The sequence below is a fragment of the Gopherus flavomarginatus genome, chromosome 3, assembly GCF_025201925.1.
Source record: "Gopherus flavomarginatus isolate rGopFla2 chromosome 3, rGopFla2.mat.asm, whole genome shotgun sequence".
Classification (NCBI taxonomy): domain Eukaryota; kingdom Metazoa; phylum Chordata; order Testudines; family Testudinidae; genus Gopherus; species Gopherus flavomarginatus.
This window is the reverse complement of record NC_066619.1, coordinates 69,410,918-69,424,280: the sequence shown is the minus strand read 5'-3', so window position 1 is coordinate 69,424,280 and position 13,363 is coordinate 69,410,918. Positions and strand designations below refer to the sequence as shown.

The following is a 13,363-nucleotide window of genomic DNA, read 5'->3' as shown; positions in this document are numbered from 1 at the left end:
CAAGCCCCTCGGTTTCTGTTGGAACGGCAACTATTTCAGAGGTAGCAGTATTATATGATAGCAGTCTGGCTTTTTTCCAAACACAGAAGAAATATTTATTGTACACTTTTGCCTTTTCTGTATTATTGACAAGTCTACCATTTCCATCTAGTAATGGACCAGTATCATTTTTAGAATTTCTTTTGTTCCTCACATACTTGGAAAAACTCCTTCTGTCCTTAACTCTGATGGCTACAGGTTTTTCTCCTTCTGTTTTTGCCTCCCTTATTCTATAATTTCTAGCTTCCTATTTATATATAAGATACTGTGTAAACACCATTAATTTTCCCAACAGCAGAGAAGTGGATGCACATATTGGGCTAATTCAGCTGCTAAATCACAGTACTGGGCTAATTTGGCTGCTCACAGCAGGAGGCAGTGTCTCACCAGATAGCACCAGCATCCAAGAATCTTTATAACCTTTACAAATATTAAGGTTTGTAAAGAAAGAGACATGACAACTCTATGTTCTTCTTCTTCTATTACTGTTTTATTATTAATAAGCATATAGTATTTTGGTATTTTGCTCATAAGTAAGGCTCCGTGTTTGTCATGGAGGTCACAGATTCCGTGACTTTCCGTTACATCCGGGACTTCTGCAGTGTTTGGTGCGCCTGACCTGGGGGCCACCTGAGCTCTGGCAGCCCCCAGGCCAGACGCAGCAGACACTGCTGGAGCAGTCTCGGGCCCTTCTGTCCTCCAGCAACAGGAGTGGTTGGGTTGCGGGGCGATGCTTATCTGGGGGGGCCCCTCTCTGTGAGGGCAATAGGAACTCCCCTCCCTCAGCTCCTAGATGCACATGCTGCCTCCACTTGCAGGCACTACCCTTGCAGCTTCCACTGGCCACAGTTCCCAGACAATGGGAGCTGCTGAATCGGGGCTTGGGGTGTAGCAGAGGCAGCATATGGAGCTAGGGTTGCCGCTTCCCAAGATCCAGGTAGGGAGCCTGCCCCAACCCTCCCTCCCACCCCAGCACCCATGACCGCGACTCCCCTCTCCCCAGCAGCCACCGGGCCATCCCCCCCAGCATCTGCGGGGCCCCTGGGCCACACTCTCGAGCCACCTCCCCCTCCGCCAAGTCTTAGTCAGGGATATACAGTAAAAGTCATGAACAGGTCACAGGCCATGAATTTTTGTTTACTGCCTGTGACATGTGCATGACTTTTACTAAAAACATCTGTGACTAAAACGTAGACGTTAAGATGTCATGGATTTGTTGTTTTTTTTTTGGAGGGGGCTGGGTCAGTTGTTTCCATTAGTCTAGAAAGAGGGGAGGTTTACCCACTCTTTTTCTATCATGTGTGATTCAAGGATAGACAAAGGATAAGAAGCCTCTTGGTCACTTGTTCAAGTCCAATTCAGATTAAAAGTGATTAAAATTCATTAACTAACAACTATTTGGTGCCCATTGTGAAATAAGGCCTGGTCTACACTACGCTGTTAAACCGATTTTAACAACGTTAAATCGATTTAATGCTGCACCCGTCCACACTACACTGCTCTTTATATCTATTTAAAGGGCTCTTTAAATCGACGCTAACCTCGGACCATGGACGCACACCACCGAATTAATGTGCCTAGTGTGGACACGCACAATCGACTTTATAATATCTGTTTTATAAAATTGGTTTAAGCTAATTCGAATTTATCCTGTAGTGTAGACATAGCCTAAGTGAGCTGCTCCAGTCCAGCATTTTCAGCAGAAAGGCCAAGAATTGAGGAAGCCATTAAGACAGAATAGACCTCTAACTACCAAAGCAGTCATAAATCAGGCCTAAGGCTTATTAAAAGGTGAAGTGGGGACGCTTGCTTTGCCACTGCCATTGCTGTACCTCTTTTGTATCTATTCGGTACATAATGGATGGTTTTTTAACCTTTCATAAAAGGTTTTTTTTATTTTAAACTGTATACAAAAAACTATCTTTAACATTATTACAATTATGAGAAAAAGTCTGAGAAAATTTGGCCTTAATTAATGCTTTGTTTTTTACAACTAAACACCATGGTGTAAATAATGGTCAGAATGTCAGCCTTAGCTCTGAATTTCCTGGCTTTTTTTCTATTTTTATCACAACCTCTACATGGTATGAACAATAGTTTCTATTTAACACTTTAAAAAAAAAAAAACTTACTACAACATATTATAATCACAAAACCCCCAAACATAAGAATAAGTGGGTCAGCCCAGGGTCTACAATACCAGAGCTCAAAATTAGGGATTCTAGCTTGGGCACTTTTTTCAGTACAAAAGGAGAGTTTGCATGATACTCATTCCACCCAGGGACTGCCACACCTCACTTCAAACTCTTTACTAAAACTAACTCTCAAGAAGCTGCATTAGTGGAGTCCAGTGGGCACATGGTCTAACACAGAAGGAAAATGGAAAAGGTGGGAGAATAAAGCAGACAGAACACAAGGCTCAGAGTGGCTTAAGAGAGCCATCCAAAAAGGGACAAAACCACCACAGGACAATGACACTTTTCAAGTTAATCTTTGAGTTTACTTTATAACGAAGAAAAAAAAGGAGTTAACAGGCTTTTCTATATAATAATGAAAACAATGATTCCTCAATTTCAATTTCTAAGTAATCTTCTCTTACCTTGGATACATTGCTAATATAATCCAGTTGGGAAGTACTCTCTTTATCAACTTGATTACAAAGATTTTGTAAAGTGGATGCATATTCTTTGTCACTTTTTACTCGCATGGCCATAAATTTCTTCACAGTTTCTAGTAGTCGTAACTCCCAATCTTGCAATTTTATCAAAGCATCATGAGAATACTTCAGGTCACTTCCAAACCCCATCTTTATAAGGCACTATATGCACTATGGGCAACAATAGAGGTTCTTCTAGTCACCACATCTGCAGACAGAAAATTAATGAGAAAGATATTGAAAGAGGAACCTATAAAATTTAATCACCATAAAGTTATGACACATACTGAAATTTAAAGCAAGAAGCAACTATTTTAATTTAACCACTCATCTCTGAACTAATATAGTCAGTCAGCCACAATTTTCAACAGCAAGACTCAGCTCTATCTTGCACATTAACCACTTAGAAAACATCTAGCAGAGGAGAAAGGCGGTCCTGGTGTTAAAGCACTAACCTAGGACTTGGAGTAGCAAATTGAACTTGGATCTCCCACCACAGACTTCCTGTGTGAATTTGAGCAAACTGCTCAGTCTCTCTGTGCCTTACTTCTCCATCTGCATAAAGTATTACTATAGCAGTACTTCCCTATCTCACAGGAATGTCTGTCAAGATAAATATAGTAAAAATTTTGAAGTTCTTAGATAAAATGGCAAGAGGTCCATATAAGTACATAAGATACATTGAATTCCCAAACTAAATAGATTGGTTTGATTAAATAGTTGAGACAGATCAATGGAAACAGATATATTACAAGACAAAACTGTCAGATTATCCTGCTCTACTCCTAGTAACCACAGAGCCTCCTTTCTTCACAGTACACTGCTCCTGATAGCCCATAAAATTCCTAGTATCAGTCAATTGTCAGGTGTTAACACTTTGGGAATCAGTTTCCAGAAGGCTAACAGCCACATATAAAACCCCAAACACAATGTACAAAGACTGCTAAGGTTTCAAAATCAAGTGCTCCAAAGTTCAGAAATGCCAGAAGGAAGGCTACTAGTGCAACCTTAATTCAGCACCTTTGTGAATATGCATTATGATACAGTCTTAGATTCAGGGACAGCAGAGCCTTCCAAAAGCGTGAGGGGGGTTGGGGTCCTGGCCCCATAAGGCCCCCCTCTCCTCTTCCCAACAAGGTCCTGCCTCACCCCTTCCCCCTGAGGCTCCTCCTCTTCCCTGCAAAGCCATGCCCCGCACCCCACACCTTCCCTCAAGTCCCCTCCTCTTCCCCCCAAGGCCTGCCCCCACCCTCCCTTCTTGTCCCGAGGCTATGTCCCAGCCAAGCCAGAAGCCACAGCAAGGCCAGGGAGCCCTCCTCCCCCCGACCCAACACCCAAGCAGGAAGGAGGGACCCAGGCTCCCCACAGTTGTCTGCAGCTCTTGCTGTGACCGGGGGGCATGGCCTTGGAGCTGTAGCCTAGCCATATTAAGAGCCGTGTGGGCAGCTACGGGGAGCCGCAGCGCAGACCCTCAACCTGCCCTAGGCAGGTACAGAGGCCAGGGGCTGCTCTTTGGTCCCCTGAACTGTAGGCAGGTGTAGGGTCCACACAGGTTCCACAGCTCCCCGGGATCCCTGTCCTGGCTCCACCAGCTGCTGGCATGACCGGGGTCCTCAGGGGGAAGATGGGAAGGGGGCTAGGTTCACCATGGCAAAAAGTTTGAGGACCACAGCTCCCTGTCACCTCCACCACCACCACCCTGTTGTGATGTCACTGCTTTGATTATATGATCACATACTATTTTTCCCCTCACAGAATTCCTTGCTCAAGGATGGTGCTCACCAGATGCGCAAGAATTCAATATTTCTTTTTATCCTAATCAATCTTTGTGTGGTCTCATTCATTATTTACTGTACATCATCCAAACTATGCACTGAATACAGAATTAGTCAGGGTGGATAAAAATAAATCATTTTTTAAAAAAAAAAATCAGAATTTTTTAATTTAAATTGGATTTTTTGATAAAGTGCTTTTTGAGGGAAAAACCTATCTTAATTAAAACTCAAAGATATCATCATTGGCTAGGGATTATAAATTCTAATTCTATAGTATGAGACAATATAGTCATGTAACGTTTAAGAAAAGTTTTGTAAATGGCTTCCAATAGTTAATGGTTTAGGAACCCAATCTTATGGGGTTACAGGGGCTTCTGTATAGATTATTTATGTTAATCTATCAATCTACCCAATGGGACTCAGTGCTCAGCCTAAAAGATACCATCAGAAATGCTTAGTTTTGCAGTTCTCAAACTGTGGATTTGTGTCTCCAGAGAGAACATGCTTGTTAACAGCAAAAATGTTTTTAATATAAATAAATAAATAATGGAGGTGAGAAATAACAGACCTCAACCCTATTGTTCCTCTGCACATTTCTGTATACAGAGTCAATCCCTTACTTCTCTCTCTAAAAGTGCAAGTTTCAAAAATAAAATGAATAGAAGATTGCGGGAGGAATAGATCTGGACAAGGAGAAGACATCTGGAGATAAATGTGAGAACGGAGGGACAGGCGGTACAAACAAAGGTGAAACTGTTTGAGCAGCATATTCCAGAAGTCTTGAGGTCTTTCTGAGAGTAGCCTTCATTGATTTGAGATCTACCATACCATTCTTTCACTAGAAGGGAAAACCTATAACGGCAGTAGACCGTAAAAGAGACCCAGTTTTGGAATATTTTAATTAAGATCTTCTATCTGCGGGTAAGAGAGGCATGTATGTAAAATGCAAACAGTGCAACAAAGAAATGCAAAGCCTGATTTCCCAAATGAAACAACATCATGAGAAGTGTTCCTTCTCAGGAGGAAGCTGGGTTGAAGATGAGGAAAGAAACATGTCTGAACATGCAGGATCTTCAGGTTGGTAAACTTTTTTATTTCGTACTTCTTTCTTAAGTACTGCCTGTCTTCCTTCTGGACTATTCTTGAATTCTCGTGTTTGACCAAAAAATATAGTTGTTACTCTATGGTACTATCACTTTAGATGCAGTTGTAATAAAAAATAAATAGCTGAAATAGGTAGATCTTCAATTTACAATTTCACCTTTAAAGTAGTACTGAGTGTCAGTGAATGCAATGAGTAATACTAACACTAATAATAATTAAATAACTGCATTGAATTATTTTGTTTAGGAGAATCCATCCTCAACATACAGGATTCTGAAGACTATACACCTTCAAGACCATCATCATTTTCTATAGTTTCAGAGTTATCTGCCAATGATAGTGTTTCAGTCACATAATGTATGTCACATAGCCACAGTACATTATCTGTAGCAAAAAGAAAAAAAAAATCTCCATCGTTCTGAAACAAGCATAGATAAATTTGTGATAAGAACCAGCGGATTACAAGAAGAGATATTTGATGAAAAAATTGCTCTGTGTTTATGCAACAAACTCTTCTTTCCATATGTTTGAGAACCCACACTTCATTAACATGGTTCAGTCATTAAGACCAGGATACAGTTCACCCAAAAGAGCAGATGTCGCAGGAAAACTGCTGGATAAAGTGTATGAAAGAGAAATTGAGCAGTGTGCAAAAGATTCTGTTTTACGTGCTTGTGTGACAACAGAAAAAGGGAATGTCTTCCTTACAGAAAAAATTAAAACATCAGGAATTACACACACAGCAGAATACTGACAAGAAGCAGCAGTAAAAGCTATAACAAACTGTGGAGAAAAAAACCAAATCTCTAGTAGGTAACTTAGTCACAGACAATGCTGCAAATTTATCCAAGATGAGAAGAAATTAAGACGACAGTGAAGAGAGTCCCAAGCCAATAATATACGGTTGCAATGCTCATTTGATGCACCTCCTAGCCAAAGACTTCAGTGTTCCAGAAATAAAAGCTAATGTTGTCAAAATTGCAAAGTACTTCCATAACAACCACTTTGCAGCAGCTGCTCTGAAAAAAGTGGGAAGAACCAAGCTAACCCTCCCATAAGACATGCAATAGAACTCAGTAGTGGACTGTTTTGACCACTATATCAAGAACTGACCTAATCTGATGACAGTTTGTGAACAAAATCGTGAAAAAATAGATGGCACGGTCACAGCCAAAGTTCTCCACATTGGGCTTAAAAGAAATGTTGACCACATGCTGAGTACCCTGAAGCCTATTTCTGTAGCCTTGAACAAAATGCAGGGAAATAGCTGTTTCATTGCTGACGCTGTTGAAATTTGGAAGGAATTGAATGAGATCGTATTTAATGAGAGAGTTAAATTACAAGCATTAAAAAAACGAATAGGACAAGCTCTATCTCCAGCTCATTTTCTTGCAAATATTCTCAATACTTGGTACCAGGGTCAAATCTTAACTGCTGAAGAAGAGGAGGTGGCTATGACATGGACATCAAGCAATCATCCCTCCATAATGCCAACTATAATAAACTTCAGAGCTAAGGTGAACAATTGAAAAAATACATTTGCTGATGATGTTTTAAAGAAAGTCACACCAGTGAACTGATGGAAGTCACTTAAGCACTTGGAATCAGAGACTGTTGAAGTGATCATCTCACTTTTAACAGCAGTAGCTTCTGCTCCTGGAGTACAAAGAATATTTTCTTCCTTTGGACTTGTCAAAGGTTTCTTCCCCACTCTGAACTTTAGGGTACAGATGTGGGGGACCTTCTAAGCTTACTTATTAGTTTAGATCTGGTAACACTGCCACCACTCAGAATTTCAGTGCCTGGGGCATTTTCTGTCCCCACAAAACTTTCCCCTCTCTGGGTTGCCTTGAGAGGCTTCACCAATTTCCTGGTGAGTTCAGATCCAATCCCCTTGGATTTTAAAACAAGGAGAAATTAGCTATCCCCTCTCCCTTCCCCCCACCAATCCCTGGTGAGTCCAGATCCAATCCCCTTGGATCTTAAAAAAAGGAAAAAATCAATCAGGTTCTTAAAAAGAAAGCTTTTAATTAAGGAAAGAAAAGGTAAAAATTATCTCTGTAAAATCAGGATGGAAAATGCTTTACAGGTTAATCAGATTCCTATAGACCAGAGGATCCCCCCCTAGCCTGAGGTTCAAAGTTACAGCAAACAGAGATAAAATCCTTCCAGCAAAAAGAAACATTTACAAGTTGAGAAAACAAATATAAGACTAACACTCCTTGCCTGGCTAATTACTTACAAGTTTGAAACATGAGAGACTGATTCAGAAAGATTTGGAGAGCCTGGATGGACGTCTGGTCCCTCTTAGTCCCAAGAGCGAACAACACCACCACAAAGAGCTCAAACAAAAGACTTCCCTCCACCAAGATTTGAAAGTATCTTGTCCCCCTATTGGTCCTCTGGTCAGGTGTCAGCCAGGTTTACTGAGCTTCTTAACCCTTTACAGGTAAAAGAGACATTAACCCTTAACTATCTGTTTATGACAGGACTGATTCATTCCAAACTGAGAAATCGTTTGGGACCTGAAAAAGCAGGAAAGCTTGTTTTTCTTTTCCAGATTATGAACAAACAGGAAAATGAAGGTGAAGACAACTGAGTTAGCTGCAGAAGCCAATATTTTAAGTTTCTCATGTTGACCTGGCTGACACAGTCAATTTAATTTTTTTGGTTTTTTTAAATATTTCATTTAACAGTTTTAGTTAAAAACAATTTTAACAAAAACAAACCTGATTTTAAAAAACTTGAATGTTTAACTAAATTCAAAAATTCATATGCTTGTTTTGTTATAACATTATATGTTCGTGGTTGAAGAAAAAGATCCAGAATACATAACGTGGTTGTTTTAGTTAAATATAACAATTTAAATGTCTGTCTGTTGATGTTCTCCTCCTAATACAGCATGGCAAAAAAACTCTCCAAATATTAATGATTAACCTGTTGAATTGGAGACAGTTCACCTCCCAATGACTTCATAAATATCTGCTTCAATTACCTTTGGTAAATGAAATAACCAAACAATAATTCATTTTCTTATATACCCATAAAACTAATCTGAAAAGTTTTCAAAATAAACTTTAAAAATGTTGCTAGCAGCTTGAAGGGTGGGCCTGTCAGCTTTGCCAGGACGAGGTTTAGGTCCCAAGGAGGGATCGGTTCCTTTACCTGAGGGAACATCCTCTCCAGTCTTTGAGAAAACCAATTACCATTTCATGTGAAAAGACCAATGCGTTGTCAACCTTAGGTCAGATGGCTGAAATGGCCACCAGGTGGACCTTAACTGAAGAAGAGGGCCAGACCTTGTTGTTTCAAGAGCAGAGCGTACTCCAAAATAAATTACAATGAGTACTGTGTAGGTGGAACTCCAAGTTGGGAAGACCAGGTAAAGAATCATTTCCACTCTACCAGATAAGTTGCCCTGGTGTAGGCTTTTCTCCCTAGCAAGATTCTACAAACCTGCTCCAAGCAAGCTTGCTCTTCAGGATTCAGCCATGAAGGTTCCAGGCCAACAAATGAAGAGAACTGAAATTCAGGTGAAGCAGCTGACCAGGGTCCTGGGTGATCAGGTCAGGGTGCAGTGGGAGATGGACTGGGGGCTCCACTGGAAAGCTCAGAGGGTGGTGAACCAGTGCTGTCTGGGCCATACCAGGGTTATAAGGATGACCTGTACTCAATCCTGCTTCATCTTTGACAGAATCTTGTGAATTAATGTTATTCGGGAAAGGCAATAATAGAGGTGAGTTGCCTGGGCCAACAGGTAAAGCATCCATAAGAGAACCTGGGCTGTGGCCCTGCAGGGAGAAAAACTGATGGCATTTCCTGTTGCTCCTGCAAAGAGGTCTATAAGAGGAGCCCCCCACCTCTAGAAGATGTCTCTTGACGTGTCCAGTCAAAGGAACCATTCATAGTGAGTGGAAAGGGACCTGCTGAGGCAATCAGCAAGTTGGTTCTGTGTACTCGACATGTAAGATGCCTCTAGGTAGATGAAGAGTGTAATGCAGAACTCCTCCAGTTGGATTGCTTCCTGGCACAGGGGGAAGAATGCGCTTCACCCTGCCTGTTGATGTAGTACATGGCGATTGTATTGTCCATGAGAACCGAGACTGCCTTGTCTGCAATGTGGGTTAAAAACGCCTGGCAGGTCAGGCAGACTGCGCTGAGTTCTCTGATACCGATATGGATTGAAAGCTCTTCTTGGGATGACAGGCCTTGAGTCCTGAGACGCCCAAAGTGGGCTCCCCAACCCAACACAGAGGCATAGAGATCAGATAAATGGATGGTTGGGGCCTTGAAAAAGGTATTCCCAAGCAGACTATGCCCTGATTCAACCACCAAGTCAGTGAGTTGAGGACTTGAGTGGGAACATAAGTACCATGTCCAGATGATGTTGCGAGGGTGAACATACCGTGGCCAACTAGGCCTGGAAAGATCTGAGATGTAGTCTCGCATGTTGTACCACATATGTGCATAATGCCATGTGGCTCAGAAGGCTCAAGCATATTCAGACTGTCATGGTCAGATGCGCCTGAAGGGAACTTATCAGGTTCGAGATTGAGTGGAAACTATCCTCCAGAAGCAGGGTCTTCGTCTGTACAAGAGTCCAGAACCACCCTATGAACTATATCCTTTGTACAAGGCTAAGAGTAGACTGCTGGCTGTTTATTAATAAGCCCAACACCTGGAAGGTCGATTGGATGAAATGGATGTCTGATGCCACTTGAGTTCTGGACTGGCCCTTGATTAGCCAGTCGTTGAGATATGAGAAAATGTAAACTACCTTTCTCTTGAGGAAGGCCGCTACTACTGCCATACATTTGGTGAAGACCTGTGGGGCAGCCAACAGCCTGAATGGCAGAACTGCCAATTAGTAATGAGTCTGGTTTATGACAACACTTAGGAACTTTCTGTGCTTTGGAAAATCTATATGTGGAAGTATGCATCTTTTAGGTTGAGGGCAGCATACCAGTCCCTTAGATCTGGCAAAGGAATGATGGAAGCCAAGAAGACCATGCAGAACTTTAATCTCTTTAGATAATGGTTGAACCACTGCAGGTCTAGGATCAGTATGAGACTCCCCTTGGCTTTTGGGATTAGGAAGTAATGTGAATAAAACCCCTATCCTCTTAGATGGTGAGGAACCTCTTCCATGGCTTCCACCCAAAGGAGGGACTGGACTTCTTGTCCCAATATTTCTTCAGAAGAAAGGTCCCTATAGACGGACAGGGAGGGTGGGTGGACAAAAATTGGAGGGTATAACCTAATTCTATTGTCTTTAGATCCCAATGGTCCAAGGTAATATGGTTCCAGGCATTGAGGAAGTGGGACAGTCGGCTGGAAAACAAAGGGTAACTGAATCCAGAATCGAGGGGATTGAGATGTCATCCTCAAGCATGTCATCAAAACCAGTGCTTCGAAGTTGCCGAATGTCTAGGGAAAGAATGTAACAGCCTTAAGGAGGAGGTTGGTGTATAGGATTTATGCCAGAAGTCCTTTTTTCTCCTCCACTGGTCCTGTTTGGGAAGCTGCACGAAATAGCATCAAACCTGCTGAGGCCTGTAGCATCTTCTGGCTGCTGCCAGACTATACAGACCCAGAGATTTCAGGGTCGCCTTAGAGTCCTTAAGTCTGTGCAATTTGGTGTCCGTTTTCTCTGAAAAGAGAGAGGACCCTTTGAATGGGAGGTCCTGGAGGGTTTGCTGCACCTCTTGAAGAAACCCCAAGGACTGTAATCATGAGCTCCTGCACATGTTAACAGCCATAGCTATTGATTTGGTCACAGAATTGGGAGAGTCTAAGGCTGCATGCAGGGAGGGCCAGGCTACGATCTTCCCTCACACACAAACATTTCAAATTTGATGACAATATCTACCTCCAAATCAGTGGCAACGCTATGGCCCCACAATATGCCAACATTTTTATGGCTGACCTGGAACAACACTTCCTCAACTCTCGTCCACTCACATCCCTTCTCTACCTCCATCTTCACCATCTGGACCCATGGGAAGGAGACTCTGGAAAAATTCCACCACGATTTCAACAGCTTCCACCCCACCATCAACCTGAGCCTGGACCAATCTCATAGACTCGTAGACTTTAAGGTCAGAAAGGACCATTATGATCATCTAGTCTAACCTCCTGCACAATGCAGGCCAAAGAATCTCACCCACCCACTCCTGTAACAAATTCCTAACTTATGTCTGAGTTACTGAAGTCCTCAAAACGTGGTTTAAAGACCTCTAGGTGCAGAGAATCCTCCAGCAAGTGACCCGGGCCCCACGCTGCAGAGGAAGGCGAAAAACCTCCAGGGCCTCTGCCAATCTGCCCTGGAGGACAATTCCTTCCCGATCCCAAATATGGTGATCAGTTAAACCCTGAGCATGTGGGCAAGATTCACCACCCAGCACTCAGGAAAGAATTCTCTGTAGTAACTCAAATCCCATCACAGACCATTGGGCATATTTACCCGCTAATAATCAAAGATCAATTAATTGCCAAAATTAGGCTATCCCATCGTACCATCCCCTCCATAAACTTATCAAGCTTAGTCTTGAAGCCAGATATGTCTTTTTCCCCCACTGCTCCCCTTGGAAGGCTGTTCCAGAACTTTACTCTTCTAATGGTTAGAAACCTTCGTCTAATTTCAAGTCTAAACTTTCTAGAGTCCAGCTTATATCCATTTGTTCTTGTGTCCACACTGGTACTAAGTTTAAATAATTCCTCTCCCTCCCTGATATCTATCCCTCTGATATATTTATAAAGAGCAATCCTATCTCCCCTCAGCCTTCTTCTGGTTAGGCTAAACAAGCCAAGCTCTTTGAGTCTCCTTTCATAAGACAGGTTTTCCATTCCTCGGATCATCCTAGTAGCCCTTCTCTGTACCTGTTCCAGTTTGAATTCATCCTTCTTAAACATGTGAGACCAGAACTGCACACAATATTCCAGATGAGGTCTCATGGGAGGTCCACTTCCTAGACACCACGGTGAAAATAAGTGATGGTCATGTTAACACTATCCTATACCAAAAACCCACCGACTGCTATGCCTACCTTCATGCCTCCAGCTTCCATCCTGGACACACCATATGATCCATTGTCTACAGCCAAGCACTGAGGTACAACCGCATCTGCTCCAACCCCTCAGACAGAGACCAACACCTACAAAATCTTCACCAAGCATTCTCAAAACTACAATACCCGCATGAGGAAATAAGGAAACAGATCAACAGAGCCAGACGTGTACCCAGAAGCCTCCTACTGCAAGACAAGCCCAGGAAAGAAACCAGCAGGACTCCATTGGCCACCACATATAGTCCTCAGCTAAAACCCCTCCAACGCAACATCAGGGATCTACAACCCACCTTGGACAATGATCCCTCACTTTCACAGACCTTGGGTGGCAGGCCTGTCCTCGCCAACAGACAACTCGCCAACCTGAAGCATATTCTCACCAGTAACTAAACACTGCATATTTTCAGTGGCACTCACTGCCCAGGTCCTGGCCACCGGGCTGGGGGGGGTGAGCTCTGCATTTTAATTTAATTTTAAATGAAGCCTCTTAAACATTTTAAAAGCCTTATTTACTTTACATACAACAGTTTATTTATATATTAGAGACTTATATAAAAAGAGACCTTCTAAAAACGTTAAAATGTATTACTGGCACGCGAAACCTTAAATTAGAGTGAATAAATGAAGACTCAGCACACCATTTCTGAAAGGTTGCTGATCACTGGTCTATAACAGCTATGTTCCACTACAATTATTTAGCCATATGATGTGACAATCCATCT

The 13,363-nt window shown here is 42.3% G+C and overlaps 1 protein-coding gene across 18 annotated transcripts in view; it reads right to left on the bottom strand.

The window, feature by feature from the left end:
* Positions 1-13,363, bottom strand: part of FER (FER tyrosine kinase) — a 456,227-nt gene that overhangs the window by 404,392 nt on the left and 38,472 nt on the right. For 17 of the 18 annotated variants that reach the window (XM_050945722.1, XM_050945727.1, XM_050945729.1 and 14 more), the window contains one exon: positions 2,639-2,903. The exons of the other annotated variant lie outside the window; for it this stretch is intronic. In XM_050945722.1, coding sequence (XP_050801679.1) covers positions 2,639-2,845 — 207 coding nt within the window. In that variant the 5' untranslated portion in view covers positions 2,846-2,903. The remainder of the gene's footprint in view (positions 1-2,638; positions 2,904-13,363) is intronic. 18 annotated transcript variants of the gene reach the window in all.